The 21897-nt window shown below is 31.7% G+C and overlaps 2 protein-coding genes across 2 annotated transcripts; both read right to left on the bottom strand.

Annotated features, from left to right (window-relative positions):
- Window positions 1–682: 682 nt before the first annotated feature.
- Window positions 683–3490, bottom strand: LOC133321067 (uncharacterized). Its single transcript, XM_061530168.1, has 3 exons — window positions 3464–3490; window positions 1006–1167; window positions 683–832 (listed from the first exon to the last, which is right to left on the bottom strand). The coding sequence occupies exons 1-3, from the start codon at window positions 3488–3490 to the stop codon at window positions 683–685; spliced, it is 339 nt and encodes a 112-aa protein (XP_061386152.1).
- A 1937-nt stretch (window positions 3491–5427) lies between these two features.
- LOC133321066 (uncharacterized) lies at window positions 5428–20774 on the bottom strand. Its single transcript, XM_061530167.1, has 3 exons — window positions 20612–20774; window positions 5948–6040; window positions 5428–5809 (listed from the first exon to the last, which is right to left on the bottom strand). The coding sequence occupies exons 1-3, from the start codon at window positions 20768–20770 to the stop codon at window positions 5432–5434; spliced, it is 630 nt and encodes a 209-aa protein (XP_061386151.1). The 5' UTR covers window positions 20771–20774; the 3' UTR covers window positions 5428–5431.
- Window positions 20775–21897: the final 1123 nt, after the last annotated feature.

Here is a 21897-nt window from a genome sequence, read left to right as displayed (position 1 = left end):
ACGCATTGTGTCCACTTCTATTATGCTCACGTGTCACCTACATATATACACACATTTCACTTAAAATGTAAATGTTCACAATGTGATTATACAAGAATTAAGCCGTTTAAATAGCATATCCTTTTGAGGAAGCTTTACAAAGGACCACATAATACTATTTGAATAGTTAAGATGTAAGACTTCCAATGTGAAACAGATTTACAAATGATACAAATTGCACAAGACTAATTAAGAGTAAATGCCGGCAGAAATGGTGGATGTACAGCTACAATTTCCAAAAATCAGTGGGCAGAAGATTACTGTTCCTGGTAATGGATGGTAATCAGATTTTAGTGAAATGCATGTTTGTAGCAAATATGCATTTACTAATTGATGAAAGATTAAAATAAAATATTTAACAGGAAATTAGCATTAATTAAGAATTAATATATCTATAATTGGGATTCTTTAAAGTAATTTCAGATCCCTATTGATATATATTTGTCATATCATTATAAAATTTAAATTCAAGTTTTCGTGTGTATTTTTTTCCTTATTACCACCAATTAGGAATATTAAAAGTGCATATAAAAATTAAAAATAACAAAAAAATCTTAAAAAACTAACATGAATCGAAGTGAAAAGAAAACAATACAAAAAACAAATTAATGTAATATGAAGTGATTAACAATAAAATATTAATTTAAACTTCATTTAAACTATCATTGGGATTTGCCGTAGTTGTGGTAGTAGTAGTTGTTGTTGTTGGATCTTCGGAACCTTTGACAACTAAGGCATCGCCGAAAATGGGTTTGAAGAACAGCACAAAGCGGGAGTAGCGGCGTGCGGAATTCTGTTGAAACAAATTTAATAAAAAATAAAAAAATTATAATTAACGGTTGGTTACGCTAGCAATTTAGAAAATATAGCTTAAAGCTTTACTAATTGTTAAAGCTTTTACAAAAACTTCAATTTGAGATATGCTTTTACGAAATATACGCTATAAGTTTGCTATAAAAATCTTACCATAATCAATCGGGAAATTGTTTGAGAAATTCTTGTCAGGGATGAAAACGACTGATTGAACAACTCATCGGGAAAATCCAGTGACACATTGTTTCGGTCAAATTCAGGCGTATCATCGGGATAGTTTTTAACACCGGCCCTCTTTACACGTATATGTTCTTCCTGAAAATATAAAAAAAAATATTTTGAATTTATTAAATAAACAAATCCACAAGTAGCTTTAGAAAAAAGTTTACGAATATGAACAGCAATAATGATGAAGTTTTGGAATTGTCAGGAAAGTTAGTTCGAGGTTACTGATATAAATAGATTTCTAGGATGATGATTTAAATGCCACCATAATCAGAAATATAAATTATGCTGAAACCCTTACATGGAGACTGAGTCAAAATATGGTTTATTAGTGGATAATAAGAGTAAAAGCAAAGAGTTTTTCTTATATTTGCTATTGAAAACGTTCAAAAAAATAGGAAAGGTTCTTTAAATGGGTATTGGTTAAAAACATAGATTTATATTGACAAAATATTAAATTTAAATTTAGGTCAATATTTTAACGTAGCCTCATATAAGGGTGCCGAACGATTTTTGTATTTTGAAGATCTTGGTCTCATTCTCTAATTGAAGTGGTCTTTTTAAGCTCGGCTTATGGAACGAAAGTTCGGTCACAAGCCAGCTAAGTAAGTAAGTCTATAAAAATGTTATTACATTATATTAAAAAAGAAGTCAAAACTGCGAAATAAATAACTTGGCGGGTAATGTGGACCAGCATATGCGATTAATGTGGACTAGTAAGTTAAAAAGCAGGTTGTAAATAGTTCGTGATAAATTTATATTTATTTCAATCTTGGGTAACAATAAATGCAAAAATATATGAGTTCCTGTTTTGGAATAGCTCCCATTTAAAGGGAGCGCCCCAATTTGCGGTATTTTGAAGGTGCTAGCTTCATTTCCCTTCCGAAGCAGATGTAATTTGGCTTATCGAGTTTTCAGATTGTAGAATACCTCCTCGCAAAAATGTTTTAATATGAGCCCATGTTACGAACTATTCCCCATAAAAAAATCCAGTTTTTATAGTGGTCCACATTATGTAATTCTGTAGACCTAAGCAACATGTGACCCCTTACATTATAAATTAATACGTGTAATGATGACAGTGAAGTTGATTTTTAGCATGAGGAGGATGGATTTTTATTTCCAATAAAATAAAAGCAATCAGTCCATCAGCCGTAAGTAATGGCTCTGTTTTTTAGATCAGAAGATAATGTGGAAATCATGTCCTTGTGCCTGTTTGGATATATTTTACGGATATATGCATTTGACGCTAGTTTACGATGAAGATCATAAAACACGATAAAATACTTGCCCATATTCATTGTTGTCGTTAGCTATAGAGACAAAACTTGCAAACTCTTTATTTTCAGGATGTATATAAATAAAGTTTGATGGACACTTCCGGAATATGCCATTCAATTCAGATAACAATCTAATATTGTGTTTTGCCAAAATTCCAAATTAACTTGTGCAAATGCTGGAGAAATAAATATCAAGAAGGTCATTTGGAAAATTTGTAAATATCATATGAAGCTAAAGGATCGGATATTCCCTTAGCCACATTCATTCATCCAAACTTCCTTGTGGTACCTCCCCCACAAAGTGCCAAAATTTTAAAATTTGTAAATCCTATAGCAATTGAATTATTTGTCATTTGTTACTACATACGTTACCTCTCCTTCTCTCTCAACGAAATGTGTGGGTTATAGTATGACCCCAACATAATATATCTGATTTTTTTCCAAACATAGTAGCGGGTTAAAGGATATTTTTCCAGGGACCACGTCAGCTGTAAACGTAGACAAAAGGTATTTTAATGGATCCCAAGAAAATGTTTTCAAGAACAATCACAGCTGTGGATTTTTATACAGGGTATTATGTCTTCGTGCATATGTTTGTAACAGGTAAAAGGAAACCAGATAGACACATGGTACCTTCCTTCAGTCATTCCATGTTAAATTGTTAAAAAAAAGTACAGTTTCCTTTTGTGATCCGAATTGGATAAAATTTGTTCAGATTTAGATATAGTCGGTTCAAATTTAGATATAGCTCCCATATATATATTCGTCCGATTTAATGCAAATGGTGTACCAATTTCTCTACATATGTTTCGATTTTCACGAAATTTGGCATAGCGTACTGAATTGAGTATAGAATGATGTATGCTAAGTTTCCTGAAAATCGATTCTGATTTAGATATAGCTCCTATATATATATATATATATTCGTCCGATTTAATGTAAATGGTGTATCAAAGTCCCCATGTATCTTCGATTTGTACGCTATTCCAAATTTCAGGCAAATCGAAGATACATCGGTTCATATTTAGATATATCTCACATATTTATTTTCGTCCGATTTAGTGTAAATGATGTACCAAAGTCCCTATATATTATTCGATTTGCACGAAATTAAGCATACCGTACTGATTCATGTCTTGAATGATGTGTCTTAAGTTTCGTGAAAATTGTTTCAGATTTAGATATAGCTTCCATGTATATTTTCGTCCGATCTAATGTAAATGGTGCACTAAAGTCCCCATATATGTCATTAGATGTGCACGAAATTTGGCATAGCGTACTGAATTGAATCTAGAATGATGTGTGCTAAGTTAGCACAACGTATCATATTAATTCGAAAATTAGCACAACTCTATCAAATTGGTGCATATAGACATGACTTTTATTATACTGTTTTTTTTATATTTCGTATAATTGGTGCAGATTGTATAATTTGAACAATGAGGTATACCGAATAGCACGCATCAAGTGTGTATTAATCGATTTATATAAATTTGTCTCATTGTACGCAAACGACTCTAAATCTGTCCGAATGAAATTGAATTTATTATAGGTTGCAGAAAGGATTGTATGGATTGATTTTAGTCGGTTCACTTATAGATAAAAATCACATATTTAAATTCGTTCAATTTCATGTCAATGTTCCTTCGATACCTATATGTTAGGATCTATATGTTGAATATAACCAAATTGGTCGGCCCGGCCCGACTATATCTTTCAAGGATCTAAAAAGCAGTATGCTTGCATTTGTAATCAAATATATCTCCCCAAGGAGTATTACAACAATAAGAGTGGGGTTGTCAATGATGAAGCGAAAAGTGTTTAACCCTACGGTCCATAACCGGGTACATTTGTACCTTTTTTTGAATAAAAATGCTGTAAAATTTTTAATAATGGAGATATTTGGATCAAATTTTGAGGAATCATTCTTGAGGTATTTTCACACATAATCGAAGAAAATAATTATAGATATTTTCCATATATATATAATTTTTAAAATTTTTTAAAGTTATTACCTACGTAGATCAACAACCATGGTACATTTGTACCCATCCAAAGATAGCTCTGTAACTCATTAAAAAATTGGACTATCGTGAGGTTTTTTGTTTTAAATTAGTCTATATGGATCTGATCTAGATGTAGGAACTCAAAATTATATACACATTAAAATAATATATATTTAAATCCATGCTTAAATGATAATCTATCTAAAACAATCATAGTAAATTCGTTATAGCTTTCGAATGGGTTAAACTTTTTAAATTATTTTTTATGGGATCTTATTTAGGTGTTCCTCAACCCCTCTGTCAATTTTTGTGGCCCTAGACAACATGGGGCCATCAGGGCGACTTGTGGAAGTCAGAAACTACCCTGGTTTTCCATTGGTATACAGGGACAAAAACAATTGATGAAAAATACAGTACAAAAAAATCAGAGTGTTTTTAATAAAAAAATAATTATAGTAAAAAAATTATTATAAGATTTTGTTTTTCATAATTTTCTCCTTTATTTCAATTTACAAATACAAAAAACAAAATATTAACGAATAAAATAAAAAATATACAATATATTAAAAATTAATACGAATAGTAGGTACAAAAAATAATAGGAGAGGAAAGAATCGGAAAATTGCTTATATAAAAATATTTACAAAGTAATGGGCGTCTGTGTGACAATGTGTGTGTGTGGGCATATTGAAAAATATACACAATCGTAATAGATTCAGTTTGTGATACAACTAATTATGGTAGATGGAAGTAGGGATCGAACAATTTGCTAATTTTATGAATGATTTCGACGTTCGCAGGGAATTGTCTTCAAAAACAGCAAGCGAACAATGAAATAATGAATACAAATCAAAAAATCTAAATTATATAACTATTCAAATTTAACAAATCACAAATTTTGTTTAGTTTGATGTGTTTTTAACCATAATTTCTAGATTTCTATATGAACACTTATTTATGTATTTTTTAGATTTGTATGTGCATTTTTAGTGGTTAGATGTGTTATTCAGCACCTTTCTTGTGTGGCAGATACAAGAAAGTTCTGATAATGATGTTGTTGTTGGTTATTTAATAACCAGCCTCATCGGAATCGGGTGCTGGAGTAGTACCACCAGCAGCACCGCCACCTGAAGATCCCTGCAAGATAGGTCCAGAGAAGCCCAAGAATTTCGACACAACATTGCCCAAACCAGCATTGGGATTGTTGGAGTTGCCACCCGACGAACTGCCACTGAATGCTGTAATTGTGGTCAAAACACCGGTGGTCAAGTCATTGGCAATGTTGCCGACGACACGGATTTTGGGCGAGACAACGGCGGTAATCAAGGATTGGACATCATTGATGGGCACTGGCTTTGGAATATCCCATTGCTTGTTCTTCTCAATGTTGGCACGATCCAATTGGTCAAGGATGCGAATGTTCGTGTCCAAGAAACCATCGATTTTCTATAGTTTGTCCCAAGAGATAAAAAATGGATTTGGAAGAAACAATGAAAAAAAGAGAGAAAGAAAGAAAAGAAAAAAACAATTATTGAAAGGCGTACTGAAACTATTTGTGAATAATTTTAGCAAAGGGATACTTACGCCGAAGACATAACCTAAGACAGCATTTTTGGCCTCAAATGTAGCACCGCCAACTTTTCTTTTGTTACGATCTAATTCATCGCCCGATGTGGCCTAAAATGAATATTCAAATGATAGTTGAAGAATGGATACATTATAAACTCGAGTTGGTTTCAAATTTTAAGAAATCTATATAACCCCATTTCCAATCTCTCTCTTGCACAAAAAAAAAAAACAAAATCGAAAGCCATACAAAGCATTGAGAATTTATAAGCTAAGCAATTGGATTTTTCAAAACCGTTTCTTATAAAATTAATGTATGGTAAAAATTGTTTAAAGGGATGTGATTTTAAAAGGAAGGGATTGCAAATATAAAGGATAGCCCCTGGTTAGCTTGTCGTCAATTCAACAGGGTCAATCAGTTCAATCAATACACTCTAATTTTGAGGGATATTTTTGCCCAAGAACTGTTACAAAAAGTAAGCGTGGGTTTTTTGTAGATTTTTTTATACCCTCCACCATAGTATGGAGGGTATATTAATTTTGTCATTCCGTTTGTAACACATCTAAATATACATTTCCGACCCTCTAAAGTATATATATTCTTGATCAGGGTAAAATTCTAAGACGATCTAGCCATGTCCGTCCGTCTGTTGTAATCACGGCATCTTCCGAAGGAATTGCATAGGGTTGTCTTTTGTCTGCAGGCAGGTCAAGTTCGAAGATGGGATAAGGGTACTTCCCAATTTTCGGTATTTTGGGGTTCTTGAGCGCGTTTTTCAGCCGAATTCGCTGAAATTTGGTACATTGGGTTGTTATTGGGTACTAAATGTCTCCACAAAAAAATTGTAAATATAGGTCCACTTTTTCTGGTAGCCCCCATATAACGGTACCTCCTAATTTTCAGTATTTTGGGGGGTATCGGTCGTATTTTTCCACCGAATTGGCTGTAATTTAGTACTTTGAGTTCAAAATAGGTTCCAAATCCCCCACAAAAAATTATGAATATAGGTCCATTTTTTCTGGTAGTCCCCCATATAAGGGTACCTCCAATTTTCTCTATTTTGGGGTTCTTGAGTGCGTTTTTCAACCGATTTCGCTGAAATTTGGTACATTGGGTTCTTATTGGGTACCAAATATTTCCACTAAAAATTATAAATATAAGTCCATTTTTTCTGGTAGCTCCCATATAAGGGTACCCCCAAATTTCGGTATTTTAGAATTCTTGAGCGCGTTTTTCAACCGAATTCGCTGAAATTTGGTATATTGGGTTCTTATTGGGTATATTGGGTTCTTATTGGGTATATAAAAATTATAAATATAAGTCCCATATAAAGGTACCCACAAATTTCGGCATTTTGAGGTTCTTGAGCGCGTTTTTCGTCCCCATATAACCCTATTTTTTATATTAATATAATTATCTGATTATTCCGCGTTTTGTGTTTGGTTCTAACACTCTGTTGTAATCATTTCACCTGCGAAGGATATCGAGATAAAAAAACTAGAACGTACGGTTCGATAATGAACTATATTAAACATAGCGTCTAGAACCAATATTTCGATGAGGCACATTTTCACCGTGTGAAAGTGTATACATACTAATTAGCCATAAGGCTGAGGATATAATTTTCTATTAAAAATTATTGCTTACATAATCGGTTTGTAGAATTATCGGTATAGGCCCATTTTTTGGTATGTTCCCTATATTTTCAATTCAAATACCTGCCAGTATATCTATGGTGGAGGGTATCCAAAGTTTCCAAATTTCTTCAAGGATTATCACAACACAACATGGATTTGTTAACCATATTTGTTTCCAAAGAATCACAGCGGTAAAGGTGGAATAGCCCAGCAATAAACGTAGATTTTTAGAGAATAGTTTTCACATATTCATGTCTCATTAAGGATATTTTTCAAAGGACCATTACTAAATGTTGATTTTTAAGGACAATTTTGCAAAGAAAATAAATGAGTATATTCTGGATGGACTGTCACAACAATATTAGTGGATTTTTGGAATATTTTTTTTCTAAATTTTAATAATTTCGTCTTTCTTTTATTTTCATATACAAATCATTTATTTAAATGGTCTACAGATCATTATTCTTAATTGTTAAATATCCATTTTATCTCACATTAATGAGATTAGCTGTCATCCATGTTGTCATAACATGTACTCAAATGTTTCATTTTTTTATTATTTATAATTAATATCAAGGATTTAGTTAAGACTAGATTAAAGCCTAGATTAAAAACTAAACACTTGCACTCCATAAATCCATGGACAACCAGAAGCCGCACCCACCTTTTGCTAAATTCATATTTCAGTTTTACAATTATGTGTTTCAAAGTCACATTCTTTGACATTAACCTTAATGTGGACCGAGCAGCCATAATTAGCTTAAAACAACTCTTTTTTATATCACGCTAAACTGAAACGTTTTACTAAAGATATACACAGAAAAAATGGTGAATATTTATCAAGAATTTCAATTAAAATCAGGTCAAGTTTAACAAGCAAGACAAACTGAAATGAATTCAATTTTGTTTTATGTTTTTGTGTCTATAATTATGCATGAATTTCAAATGAATAATTAAATGCGAACAAACAAATATGTATGGCATTGCAAATTGGTTTAAATTTAAACATAAAACAATAAATGCGACAACCATTAACAAATTGATGAAATTAATTATTTATGGCTAGATGGCTATGTCTTCTTTAAGAGTAAGAAACATTTCGGTATGTTTCATGGTTTAATGATATGTGATGTTATTGAGATGGATAAAAAAATCATAAAAATGTAACTATGTTAGTGTTTAAATAGTTTTAATTATATTTTAGACATAATTTTCATTTAAAATCTTCAATGCCGAAAAATTTGAATGCGTGCGTCTTTGTTTCACGTACGTAGCTAAGCAATGAAGTTATAATTAAAACAGTATTACTTGATAAATGGCTGTATTAGAGAAGATGAACACAGGTTTATTTTGGAATATGTTGCAACAACCATCATATCTTTACGAATGGATTTTCAGTCTCCGTTTTTTCTACCTGTACAATAAGTTTAAAATGTTCAAACATTTTTTCAACCCTAGGCAATCCCTATAAGCAAGGATTAAAAAATAAATTCAAGCCAAATCTATGCCAACGGCAAGTAAGATAGCGATGCTATGTTTAAGTCCTATGATCCCAAGAGGAATAACAGATTTTTGTAAATATATTTTTTAAACACTAGCCTCCACTGCTAGTATGTTTTGTATAAGTTTATGTATAGCCTCCAGATAAAGGTCAAGCCTTTTCCAACCGAAACGACTATGTTTTAAAAATGTGTATTACAAAGTGACGGTAATTTGCCATTTTGGGACCTCGGTAGACAAATAACTTCTGCACAGTACATTTGCGATATAAATCTATGTTTCTTCATACCACGCGTAAAAAGGTCACATGTAATTTGAAGTATCTTCCAGAAAGTGTGTGGACAATTTTCCAAACTGAGTGTGTGTATTTTTTATATTTCTTTATCTCCTGGCAGCAATTTACTATGACATATTTAATATTTAAATTATTTTTAGTAATCCAGTTAAATTCGTAGGCAGAATATTGATTTCTTGTATTTTTGTACCCCGTCTTGTAGATCATTCAAAATTCGATTACTGCCCAAGAAAATAAGGACGAAAAAACCTACAAGGACCAGAGATAGAACAGGGATATGTTTAACAAAAATATTCCTCATGATCTGAAAAATAACCTGCAAAAGCTACAAACGGAGATATAAAGGGTTTTCTTCATGAACACTAGAGTCATGAACAAAAAATTCGATAAGCCACTATTACGAATTTTTCCTTCGGTGTTTTTAATAAACGCTTACATTCCAAATAAGAAATTGTTCATCCCCCAAACATGACCTCGATTTTACATAACAGTTTTATTTTGTGAGGCCCTTAGGCGAATATAACGAAGAATATTAGATATTTAGATTTGTTAAAAATATTTTTAATAAGAATGTTTGCGGCTTCAGAGGCCGCAAATATAAGCCGAGCATCATTTACATGGAGAAGGGGATCAGGTCAAAGACTAAGCATGCTTATTTTGATAAAGATCGGTCAATATTTAGTGGATCTAATTTTCGGTGATGATCAGAGATATACATTTTGGGATCGAAATTTATTGTGTTTTTTTTTTCATGTCGAGTTTTCAATTATAAGTTGAACATCACAACACAAACCACAGTGAAGGGAATCTGGACAAGTAATTAGAATATTGAATATTAGTAATATTCGGAAAATATGTCAGTGTAAGGAAGAGGTGCTGTTGATCTCTAGATCTGCAGAGTATAAAAGTTCAGTGGAAATTGTATTATATGGTCGGCCTCGTCCGCTAATTGTTTTTTTTTAATATTTTCCCTTTGAATATAATTTGTTAAAGGACATTGTAGACATTTACTTCTTCTAGGAATATCGGTCCTTTGGTGCGCCTTTTTGTAATGTATTTTCTAAAGACTTTCTAACGATTTCTAAAAAATATTTCTCCAAAGAATATTTGAATTTTAGGCGTGGATTTTTAAAGAATTACATGTTGAGGCATTACATGTTTTTAGTTTTTCTAGGAATGTCAGACCTAAGACCTTCTTAGAGCGTTATGCTTTTTTTTTTTTTTTGAATGCCTTTATATGTTTCTAAAATATTTTTCCTCGGATTATAGGATTTTTAGTCGGTCTTTTATGTAATTGTAAGGGTGATTTTTTTAATAATTGGTTTTTGAAAGTCTTCTTAGAATGTTTTACAATTATTTCTTTAGAAACATTTTTTTTTTGGAAAAGTCCTTCACGCTTAATTAAATATGAAATCTATAAAAGATGTTTATTTAAAAATTATTTCAATAAGGCTTTTATTTAATTTATTTTTATTTTTGCGACGAAATATCAATCTGGCCAATAAATATCGCAACATGTAAAAACCACAAAGATTTTTTATACATTTGTCTTAGTAATTTCAAGGCTTCCTTAGAAATATAAAATTTAAAGACGAGAATTTTTTTAATTATTTCAAGAAAACCTTTAAAAAAATTATATATATGCCTTAGTAAATTCAGGCCTATAGGGAAGGAACTTCAAAACACAATTCATAAAGTGTTTTAAAGTTCTTTCCTTAATATTTTTAAAATTATTTGTTTAAAGCCTTATATTATAATTCAAATATGTTTTCTAAAAATATTTTTTTTACGTTTTCAAAAAAAAAATTTACAAGAATTTTAGGCATGGATTTTTTCAATTATTTTATAAACACTTTCTTGAGATTTTCTTAATATTTCTCCTAGGAATAATTGCTTGGATATTTGATCACTGTAAAAAATCTTCATAACAGATTACCCTGTTACCACAAATAACAAATCTACACCATTCTAAAACACATTAATTACAATGTAATGCCATTACCATCAATCTTGAAACCAAAAGTTAACGATCTCAACAAGAAATAAATAAAACTAGGTCATTGTGACAAGTGAATTTTAAAGGGTTGTTACCGGTTTCCCTTGAAACATATTATAGACTATTTTATTTCCTCGTTTACAAATTTGATTAAACATAAACCACGCATGTTTTGTAATTAATCCACAGAGAAGACAAGCAAAAAATTCCCAAAAGAAGATGTAAAGATAAATACAGACGTAAACCAATTTTATGTGAACAAAAACAACCACAAGAAGAAAACACAACGACAACTTCATTTAAAGCAAAACGCACAACAATAAAAACAAATATGTGTCAACATAAATAAAAAATTCAAAAAGAAATATATGTAATATCATTGTTGTTGACATCATAAGCCAATCAGCCAGCCATCCCGCCAGCTAGCCAAAACAAATCACAACATACCATCATCAATATCATATCATATTGTGGTGCTAACCTAACCATCATCTATCTATCTGGATGGTATCAGAATCAATGACCTTGATGTTGAACGAACAACAACATAAATATAACTCCCCAAAGTAAAGCACAGCTAACAAAAAAAAACCCTACAACTAGTATTGAATCAAAACAACAACAACAAAACGTTGCAGAGGAAAAAACCCCACCATACAAAGCCATATAAATGTTTTGGCCAAATATTGGTGCTGCTACTTCATGCAATATACCGAAAAAAAAACGTTAACGAAAAAGCAATAACAACAATAACCTGAACATTATTGGTCAGTTGAAATAATTTCGTGGTAAACAACGTTGGCGGCACAGAAAGCAGGCTAACTGGCCAAAGCTAACATCAACCGAAATGTATAACCAATAAACAAGAAACGTAATAATGATCGTTCGGCACACACACATACACACCAAAATTAAAAAAAAACGTTATTGTTGTAGTTGTTTTTTTCATACATGTATATAAAGAAGTGAAATATGTTTGTTTATCTTGATATGTGTGCATGTGTGTATGAGTGAGTGATTTTATTCACGAACAGTGGCTATGACCTACGTCAATATCTTTTGGATTGTCGTTTGATTTAAGTTAACCCTCTTTTTTCTGGCGTGACACAAAGTACACTACAGAAAAAGTGGAACGATATTAATTTTGAAAACTGGTTAGATAAAGTCTTGGGGGGATAGACACTCGGGCCTATAAGCAACTGTAGTTGTAGTTCTTAGTTTTATAGGGATCTAATGAATAACAATAAATTTTAGACCTATTAGCTTTTAATTTTAGAACTCTTTTACAAAATTCGAGGCTTTTCAGGCAAAAAATGCGGAAATTTGTTAAAAGTATTTTTTTGATGGCCCTTAAGACTTTTAATAAAATATATTTTTCAAAAAAATACTTAAGGTAGACTTTTTAAACGTATTTCTGTAATTTTTAAAAATTAATTTCTAAGAGGGTGGCATGGCTCAATGGGGGTCTTAAAAAATTGGTACCTAGGGGATTGTGAAAATCGACTGCTAGAGTTTTTTGCAAATAGAGAGCAGGACTTCTATGAGAGAGACATTATGATAATATCTTTAAAATTGCAACAAATCAAAACAAAACGGTGCATATTCGGCCCAAATCGGACATTCCGAAATAAAGCCCTATACTTCATAAATAAATAATGGATTTCTTTTTCCCAACCTAATTTGTTTTTTGTGATTTTTTATGATTTTTAAAAAATAAATTTTAAAAATTCCTCAAAAAATCAAAAAAAATCTACAAATCCAGATTTTTAAATATTTTTCGTTATTTGGAAGGTTTTAGCCATATTTTTTAAACTTGATGGATATAATTTGGCATACCGGTTTCGTGGAAGGTGTACAGAATTATTACAGAGCTTCATTATAGGTCCAAGTTTTGGCTTAACCCCACATATAGAGGTCCGGCTAATTTTCAAATTTTGAAGGTTTCTTTACCACATTTCCCAACCGAAAGAGCTGCAACTTGACATACCGCATTTTTGAAGGTTGTTATATATCTATGTGCGAAAGAGCTGCAAAATGTTATTCCGGGCTCATGAAGTGTAAACATATTTGCTGATCATTTTAAATATACCAATAATTTGACTTAACTCCCATATATGGGTTGTACCCTATTTTCGGTACTTCAAAGGTCTTTGCCACATTTTAAAACCGAAGTGACTCTAATTTGACATTTCAGAATCTTTGCTGAAAATGTTCGATATAGGACAATGTATTGTCATATAAAGTCCTCGTCCGAATTTTCCTTTTTTGATACTTGACCACGTTTTGTCAAGTTCACACGTGAAATTTTAAAAATAATTTTTTCAACCACTAACAGACCAATAATAAAAAAATAGTTTGGCCATTACCAACGAAGTTTGTTTCTTAAGTCGTTTGTTATGAAATTGAGCATGACTATAACTTGATGTATATTCGCGTAATGATGACATATTCATTAGTTATTTTTATTTTTTTATTGGTAATAAATATATTTCCATTAAATTAAATTTAAATACTTAAGACTCAAACGTGTATACTAAAAGCATCTCCCCTAATTGAAAACGAAAGACTTAAGACACAAACGTGTTTTAGTTTTGACATTGACCCAATTATTGAACAAATCAAAAATACAAATTTATTGTACAATATATAGATATATAGGGCAATACTCGTGTCAACAACACACACACTCTTTTCAGCAAACATTTTCTTTTGGCATTTCCATTGTTTACTCTTTCGCCCAACAGCAACGGGTATTTGCGCTGTGTTAGTTAACATATCTATGTTAAAAGTGAACGCTTGAAATATTTTCAATAGAAATTATGCAATTTCTTTTTTTTTTTGGTTTTCTTCGGTCTTGCGTTTTTGTTTTTTCAGCTTATTTTCATTGTTTTCTTATAGTTGATTGTACATACAGATAGACAGACTAGTGTGTAGTCATCGCCAAAAGCCGCTATCACTACCACCAGGCATACCACCATTAAAACGAAAGTGCATATGGCAAATTTCCGAAAACAAAACTACGCTACATGACAAATCTTAAGAGTTTTTTCAGTAATTTTTCGTTTTTTATGTATTTTTTTTTTTCTGATGACATTTTTAGTTGTCTTTGCACCATTAAACATTTTCTTTTCCTCAATTTAATAAAAAAAATCGAGTCAATTAAAATTTGTACATTTATATACCGCTCACATACATTTTTTTTTGCCAAAAAAATCAGTAAATAATTATTGTTCTGTTATAAACGTCACCCTCAACAGTTTAGTTTGTTAGTCATAGTACGTTTTTTAGTGTGTGTGATTGAAAACTAAAATTGAAATACCCCGAATAACATTGATTTTGAAGGTAAATCAATAGTTTATCGTTCGTTAGTTTTGTTGATTATATATGGAGAATTTTGATGTAGACATAAAACTATAATAATTTAATTTATTTACGCACATTATTCTAATGGCCTATGTTGTGTAGACTAGTAGAATTTCAAATTACATTAAATATTGAACGAGTAATAAATATATGTTTTAGAATGTGATATCAATTAAAAAAAAATAATTGAAGCAAGAGGTGGGAGTATTTCTAAACTATTTAAAAAATTCATAGTCATAAAGGTCAATATATTTTCTATAAAATGTTTTAAGAATATTTTTAAAACTCACAAGCAGACCACTGGTTTAGGGTTTTTAATGTTTATTTCCAATTCTATCCATGGGTGAATTTTTAATCAACTTCAGGCCAACATTCATGGATGTTTTAAAAAATTTGTTTTCAAATGCTTTGAGGCTTATACATTTTGGAGAACATTTTTAAACTTTCCTCCACTAACATCAGACTAATACCCTTGGATTTTTAAGAATATTTTTTCATCACTATCAGACCAATAACCGTGGATTTTTGTACCCTCCACCACAAGGTCGAGTGTATATCAAATTTGACATTTCTAGACAAATTTAAATATTCGTATGAGAATATTAAGTATGAAATATTCGTCGGAGAACCCATGAAGTGTATTTATTCATGATCAGAATAAAATTCGATGCCGTTAGTCTCCCTGTCCATGTGTTGAAATCACGATAGAATTTGCAATATTTAAGATAGAGCATTAAAATATTGCACTCGTATTTGTACTACCCCCAGCATGTTTAATATATACTGGCCCAAGTTTTAGTATGGCTCTCATATAACGGTATAAAAAATTTTTCTGTATTTTGAGGGGTTTTAACTGCTATTTTTTAACGAAAGGGACATAAGTTTGCATACCCGATTTTTTCGGAGGCAGAAAAATATTAATGCAGGTCCATGTTTTGACCATACAAATGTCCCGTCCAATTTTCGGCATTTGGAAGGTTTTAGCCATATTTTCCAATCTAAAGGGATGTAATTTGGAAAACCGGGTTCTTGGAAGGTTCACACCATCTTTGTAGAGCAATTTTACTATAGGTCCATATTTTGACCGCACGCAGCATCGCCCCCATTCCGGGCTCATGAAGGGTAAACAGATTTGCTGACAATTTTCAATATACCTAAGTTTTAACATAACCTACTTTCGGTATTTAAAAGGTTTTAAGCACACTTTCAAACTGCAATGACTGTAATTTGGCATTTTGTAACCTTGAATCTTTGCTGAAAATTGTTTAAACAACGTCAGACCCATGTGAGTGGATTTTCAGAAATATTTATTTTAACCACTTTCAGGTCAGGAACAGTAGGCGTGGATTTTTAAGAATATTTTTCTCAAGCTCTGTCAGAGCAGTAGGCGTGTATTTTTAAGAATATTTTTTCTCAACCACTATCAGAGCAGTAGGCGTGGATTTTTATGAATATTTTTCTCAACCTCTGCCATAATAGTAGGTGTGGATTCTTAAGAATATTTTTTTTAATCACTGTCAAGTCAATAGGTGTTGGTTTTGTTTTCACTATCATGCTATTTTTTTTTACAAAATAGTATACACTGATTGAGAGCCAACAGGTGTGGATTTTTTTAAAGAATACTTTTCAATGACAGTTTTTAATATCTGTAAGGATGTAGACCCAATGGCTTATTTTTTAAATATTTTTCAAAACCAACAGGCATGGTTTTTGCAATATTTTGGTACTTTGAAAAAGTGACCTATACATGTGGCCACTGAAAACGAGAAATCCCAAATTCAGGCAATTCGGTTCCAAAATTTGATTTTAGGGATAGTATCATAACCTTAACGCGGAATATGTGATGCTGTTCTTGTCAGGATTTAAATTCATTGAAATACGTTGATCCACAGTGCTTCATCTCTAAAATCCATTAAAAACAAATTTCCTTTCAATATTATTTCATGCCCCTCCTTCCCTCCGCTTCTCTTCAAATCATTCAACTCTTAATTAATTTACGTTTCCAAATGATCTACTTTGTACTTAATAGCCAATTAAAAAACAACAGCCGGACGAACAAACAAACATTTACCAAAGGTGCCGCCATTAAAAATTTTGGATTAGGGGTTACAGCCTTCAATACAACAATTGCAGATCATTTATTAGTTCATTGTTTTATTTTGTTTTTAAATATTTTTTTCTCCGCTTTATGTTTGATTACAAAATCCAACTTTCAAATATCGAATAAATGTACCCCAGTACCACGATTTTTTTTTTCAGAAAAAAAACTAAAATAAACAAAACTTCAATAAACAATGAATGCAATGGCCCATTAAACTATATCCACCACACTCCTCTTTACATCACTGACATTCACTTTTGCTTTTGTTAAAGAAACCCACAAAAAAGTATTCGATTTGTTACTCCTTTATTAAGGCAAAAAATGGGCAACAAATTAAGAAAAATAAACAAAAAAAAAGTAAACCAAATGAGCAGGCAAATTCGCAAGTTTATAAAAATAAAGTTAAATAAAGCTCAAGGAAAGAAATGATACACATAACCGGAATAATAACAATAAAGTGTATATTGAAGTGAAAACATACAATAGGAAATTGTTACTACACCAAAGTAATAAATTAATAAAAATAAAGGATATAGTTTCTTAAACGATTATTTGGAGTTTTACATTGTCATATACATATATAATATGGGGAAATTACAATCAAAAATGTGTCGTACGTTTAAGCTGTTATTTTTTTGTGAATAAGAAGTTTCGTGTTGTTAGGTAACTATTTGAAACTACACTATTTTAATTTTACATCAAATCAAGGGATCATACAAGCAGGAGAGGGCAAAATTTGTCCATCCTAGAACATTATTTATTAAAAAGTATTCAAAGACAAACTAGATACCTTCTGTATATACTTATATATACTTATCACATAAGTTGGAATGGGGAAAATATCAACAAGTTTCCAATGGGACCTTAATAAAAAATACAAGCTTTGCTAAAAAAAATGTACTGTAATTTTGAATTTCCTTCCCATGTTTGGGGCATATTTTCCTTCAAAACTAGCATCACAACGATCCATGGGATTATAAATTGGGATAATAAATGTATTGGTATGGCGTGCATACGAAGATTAGTTAATTAAATTGAAAAGATTTTTCACACAGAATTACATAATTTGTTTAGGATGACCATTCTTCCCCAATCATTGATTCTGTGCTAATTTCTATTCATAAAACAGAACAGGCCCATTATACGCGACGCTGTGATTTAATAAAGAGAAATTGATGAAAACAAGTTTTTGGATCGGCCAGGCAGAATGCTGTATATCATTGTATAGTTATGAGATGAGCATTCAAAAAACGGTTCAGATTATTATGTAGGAAATTTGGGTCGATTGTGAAGGTTTTTCACACAAACTTAGATTGACACAAACTTAGATTGACAACATAACGAAATTCGTGCAGATCTATGCCAAAAATATTGACCACTTGATAAGAACTTTGTTCAAATCATGAACCTTCATTAAACATTTTTTCGAAGACATTTATTAATCATAGAGATCTCCAAATATAATATTACAGCCACCTTAGTTTGAAAATACGCCAATGACCTTCAACATACCGGGGCAATGTCAAAACATGGACCGATATTGACGATTCTCTGCAAAATATTTATTTACCCACAAAAATCCAGAAAGTCTAATTATAGCAACATCAATTGAAAATTATCGTAGGACCCTGAAAATACCTAAACTGAGGTGAGACCTTTATATGCAGGTTATGTCAAAACATGGACCAATATTGGACGTATTTTCGAAGAGAGTTTTTACTCATAAAGATGCCACAATGCCAACTACAATCCCTTCGATTTGAAAATCGGCTATGGCCATTCAAATAATTAAAATGAGACGGGGAGTTATTGGAAAATTTGGGTCTAAATGGTAAAATTTTCGGGAAGATATTTACCCACAAAAATCCGGATAGTCTAATTATAGCAACATCAATTGAAAATTAGCGTAGGACCCTGAAAATACCTAAACTGAGGTGAGACTTTTATATGCAGGATATGTCAAAACATGGACTAAATTTTGAACGTATTTTCGAAGAGAGCTTTTACTCATAAAGATGCCACAATGCCAACTACAGCCACTTCGATTTGGAAATCGGCTATGACCATTCAAATAATTAAAACGAGACGAGGGAGTTATTGGAAAATTTGGGTCTAAGTGGTAAAATTTTCGGGAAGATCATATTCATATTGTTATTCACCAAGAACTCGTAAAGGCAAATTACTGTCAATTTGATTGGAAAATTAGTTAGGAACATAAAAGATCTAGAATTTTAGATTTGTATCATATTTATGGACACATTAAAATACCTAACATCGCGCGGGGTCTATGTGAAAATATTCATACTTCAAATTTTCATACTTCTTCTCGATAAAAAAAACACACACACACATTTTTTTTATAATTTGTAGTTCCTTGGCCTGGTTTAGACACAAATATCATTGGGTTCGGAAAAACAGTACAATCCCGGGTAAAAAAATAGTTGTCCTCGCCAAAAAAATATATAATCATTTACCATATCATAACATGAAGTGTATATTCATTATTTATTCCGCACCTCTTAATATTCTACGTGATCTGGTTGTCTATATATTGACATCATATGGCCGATTTTCGGGTAGATATATGTCGGTATCAATATTTATAAAATAATTTTCTTGAAAACTTTTTGAGGAGGACGGACGTATACAGCCGATATTTCCACTAAAACTTAGGTTAGGTAAAAAAATAAGGGGTTCAATCGATCTGATTATGGGCAAAGTTTAGACCAATGTATAGGGAAAACCCTGAAGGGATGACAAATGGAACCACATTCATATTAGATATAGATTTGGTAATAATATATTAATGTTTCAAATGACATTTACAAATTTTTTGATAGTTGACCCTTTATGGGAGATCAGTTGCTTATTTTCCTACTTGATCTAGGTTTGGTAAAAATATTACGATGTGCAAAATTTTGATCAAATCGTACACTAATAAGTTTAAAATAAGTTTTTCAACATGTTGACCCTTTATGGACAAGCAACCTGCAGGGATGACTAATGGATTTCATTATCAGATTTGATCTAGGTTGAGTAAAAATAATATGGTGTGCATCGGATACTAAACAAGTTTAAAATAAGATTTTCAATATTTTGACTATTTATGGGGAAGAAGCCTGAAGGGATGACCAATAGGTTGCATTATGATACTTGATATAGGTTTGTACAATTTTTATGATGTGTAATTTGGATTCTAAATTAGCTCTACATGTGATTTTATAATTTTTCTAAATGATCCCCCTTTGTAGGTGAAGAGGCCGATTTTCTAAATCTACATCAAGTTTGTCAATGAGGTATCTTTTCATTGTATAGTTTGTGATGAATGATCGTAGAACATTTCACTAACAAAATTAGTTTATTAAAACTGTGATTGAAACTGGCAGCTTAAAAAGTAAATCAGTAAGCTTGTGTCTGAGTTTATTACACGTTTTTTTTAACTTTTTACTAATAAAAAAGTTTATTCACAGTTTTAATAAACTATTTTTATTAGTAAAACGTTAAAAAAAACGTGTAATAAACTCAGCTTAAAAAAATAAAATCAATACTAGCAATCAATGTAAATTTTTATAAAAAAATACAATTAAAGATGTTTTGCCGTATTTTCGTCCAATATTTACTTTTTTAGATTTATCGGATTTCAAATTTTCATCATAATTGTTTTTATAAGCACTCTTTGTTAGTAATGAAATATGTTTCGCAAAAAATGTTCACTTCAAACATTTATATCCACTATTCGTAATTTTGTTAACCAGGAAATAGCAAGAAGAAAAATTTCAATGAACTTACCTCAGCATTAATGGGATTCAAATCGGCTTCATTGTCGGCAAATTGCAGGGTTACCAATGGTCCATCATCATTGTCGGCTGCCCGTATATAACGTCCTGGCATAGCTGAGCTAACATGGAATAGGCCCAAAGCTAGCACAAAGGCTAAACTGCATTTCATTGGTTGCATTTTTGTTAATGTGTGTGTGGAGGGTTTTTTTCGTAAATTTATATTTTTTTGGAGGTGCTTTTTGATTTCTCTTTACACTAGTTGGCTCGAAGCTTGATTGCTTTACTGGTTGTCGGTTTGAGATTCGTCAAGAAAAACAAAAAACGGAAAATGCATTAACTTTTATTCCTCAATGGCGTTTTATTTTACACTGAAATGAAAAAAATGGGGAAAATTTTTTATTAAAAAACCTTATTTGTTATTGATATTTAAAAGAGAACTTCAAAAGCCTTACTGGGTTTGAAGGCCTTGCTTTAGTTTTTTTTTATTTTTCTTTATCTAAAAGAAGTTAACGAAAAAAATCTGTATTACCAAAATCACAAACACGACACGCTTAATTTTTGGCAGGAGCAACTTGGTGTTAGCGGTGGTAGCTAAATTTTACGTTATTACTGCGTTCAGTAACTATAAGCAAATGACTGCAGACATAAGTTTTGCCAGTGATTTAGCAGTGACCAAAAATTGCGCTTACAACGGCCCACAGCCTGTTGGTACACTAACACCATCACACATTGGCCATAAAATACATCAACACCTCACACCTTCTAGCACTCAGCCCCCAAATTATGCCATACGGCTGGCTGACTGGTGGCTGCAACGTTGCCCCAAAGCACAAGGCAAACCACCATAAAAACCAACCATCCATCGAGAGTCCAAAAAGTAGGGGAGGCAATTGATAGATAGATATGCGGGTATGGAAACTATTAAAGGGGAGCAAAGAGGATGACATTACAACTTTTGATGGTATTGGTAACAAGAGTTGATTAAACTTCCAGAAGCTCAATTGACTGTCTGCGGTGGTGTTTAAGTGTGTGTGTGTGGGTTTTTTCTTCTCATTCTTGTATTGAACCAAATGCGCTTTTTGGCTAAGAGTATTAAATCGGCTAAGGCTAAAAGAGCTAAGCCACACTGAAGAGTTAGTAGTCGGGTTAGCTACTCTCTCTTTTTTAGACCCAAACCAGTAACAACAACCAAAAGTCTGCTTATTCGAATGTCATTGATGATCAATAAACATGGCATGGTGGCTTAATCAGTGTAATGGTAGTAGTTTGGAACTCGTCACTCTCTCTCTTTCTTAT

The sequence above is a fragment of the Musca vetustissima genome, unplaced genomic scaffold, assembly GCF_032173495.1.
Source record: "Musca vetustissima isolate MV318-11 ecotype Yass unplaced genomic scaffold, APGP_CSIRO_Mvet_v1 utg29643, whole genome shotgun sequence".
NCBI lineage: Eukaryota > Metazoa > Arthropoda > Insecta > Diptera > Muscidae > Musca > Musca vetustissima.
The sequence above is the reverse complement of the archived record's forward strand: the minus strand, read 5'-3'. Positions and strand labels throughout refer to the sequence as shown.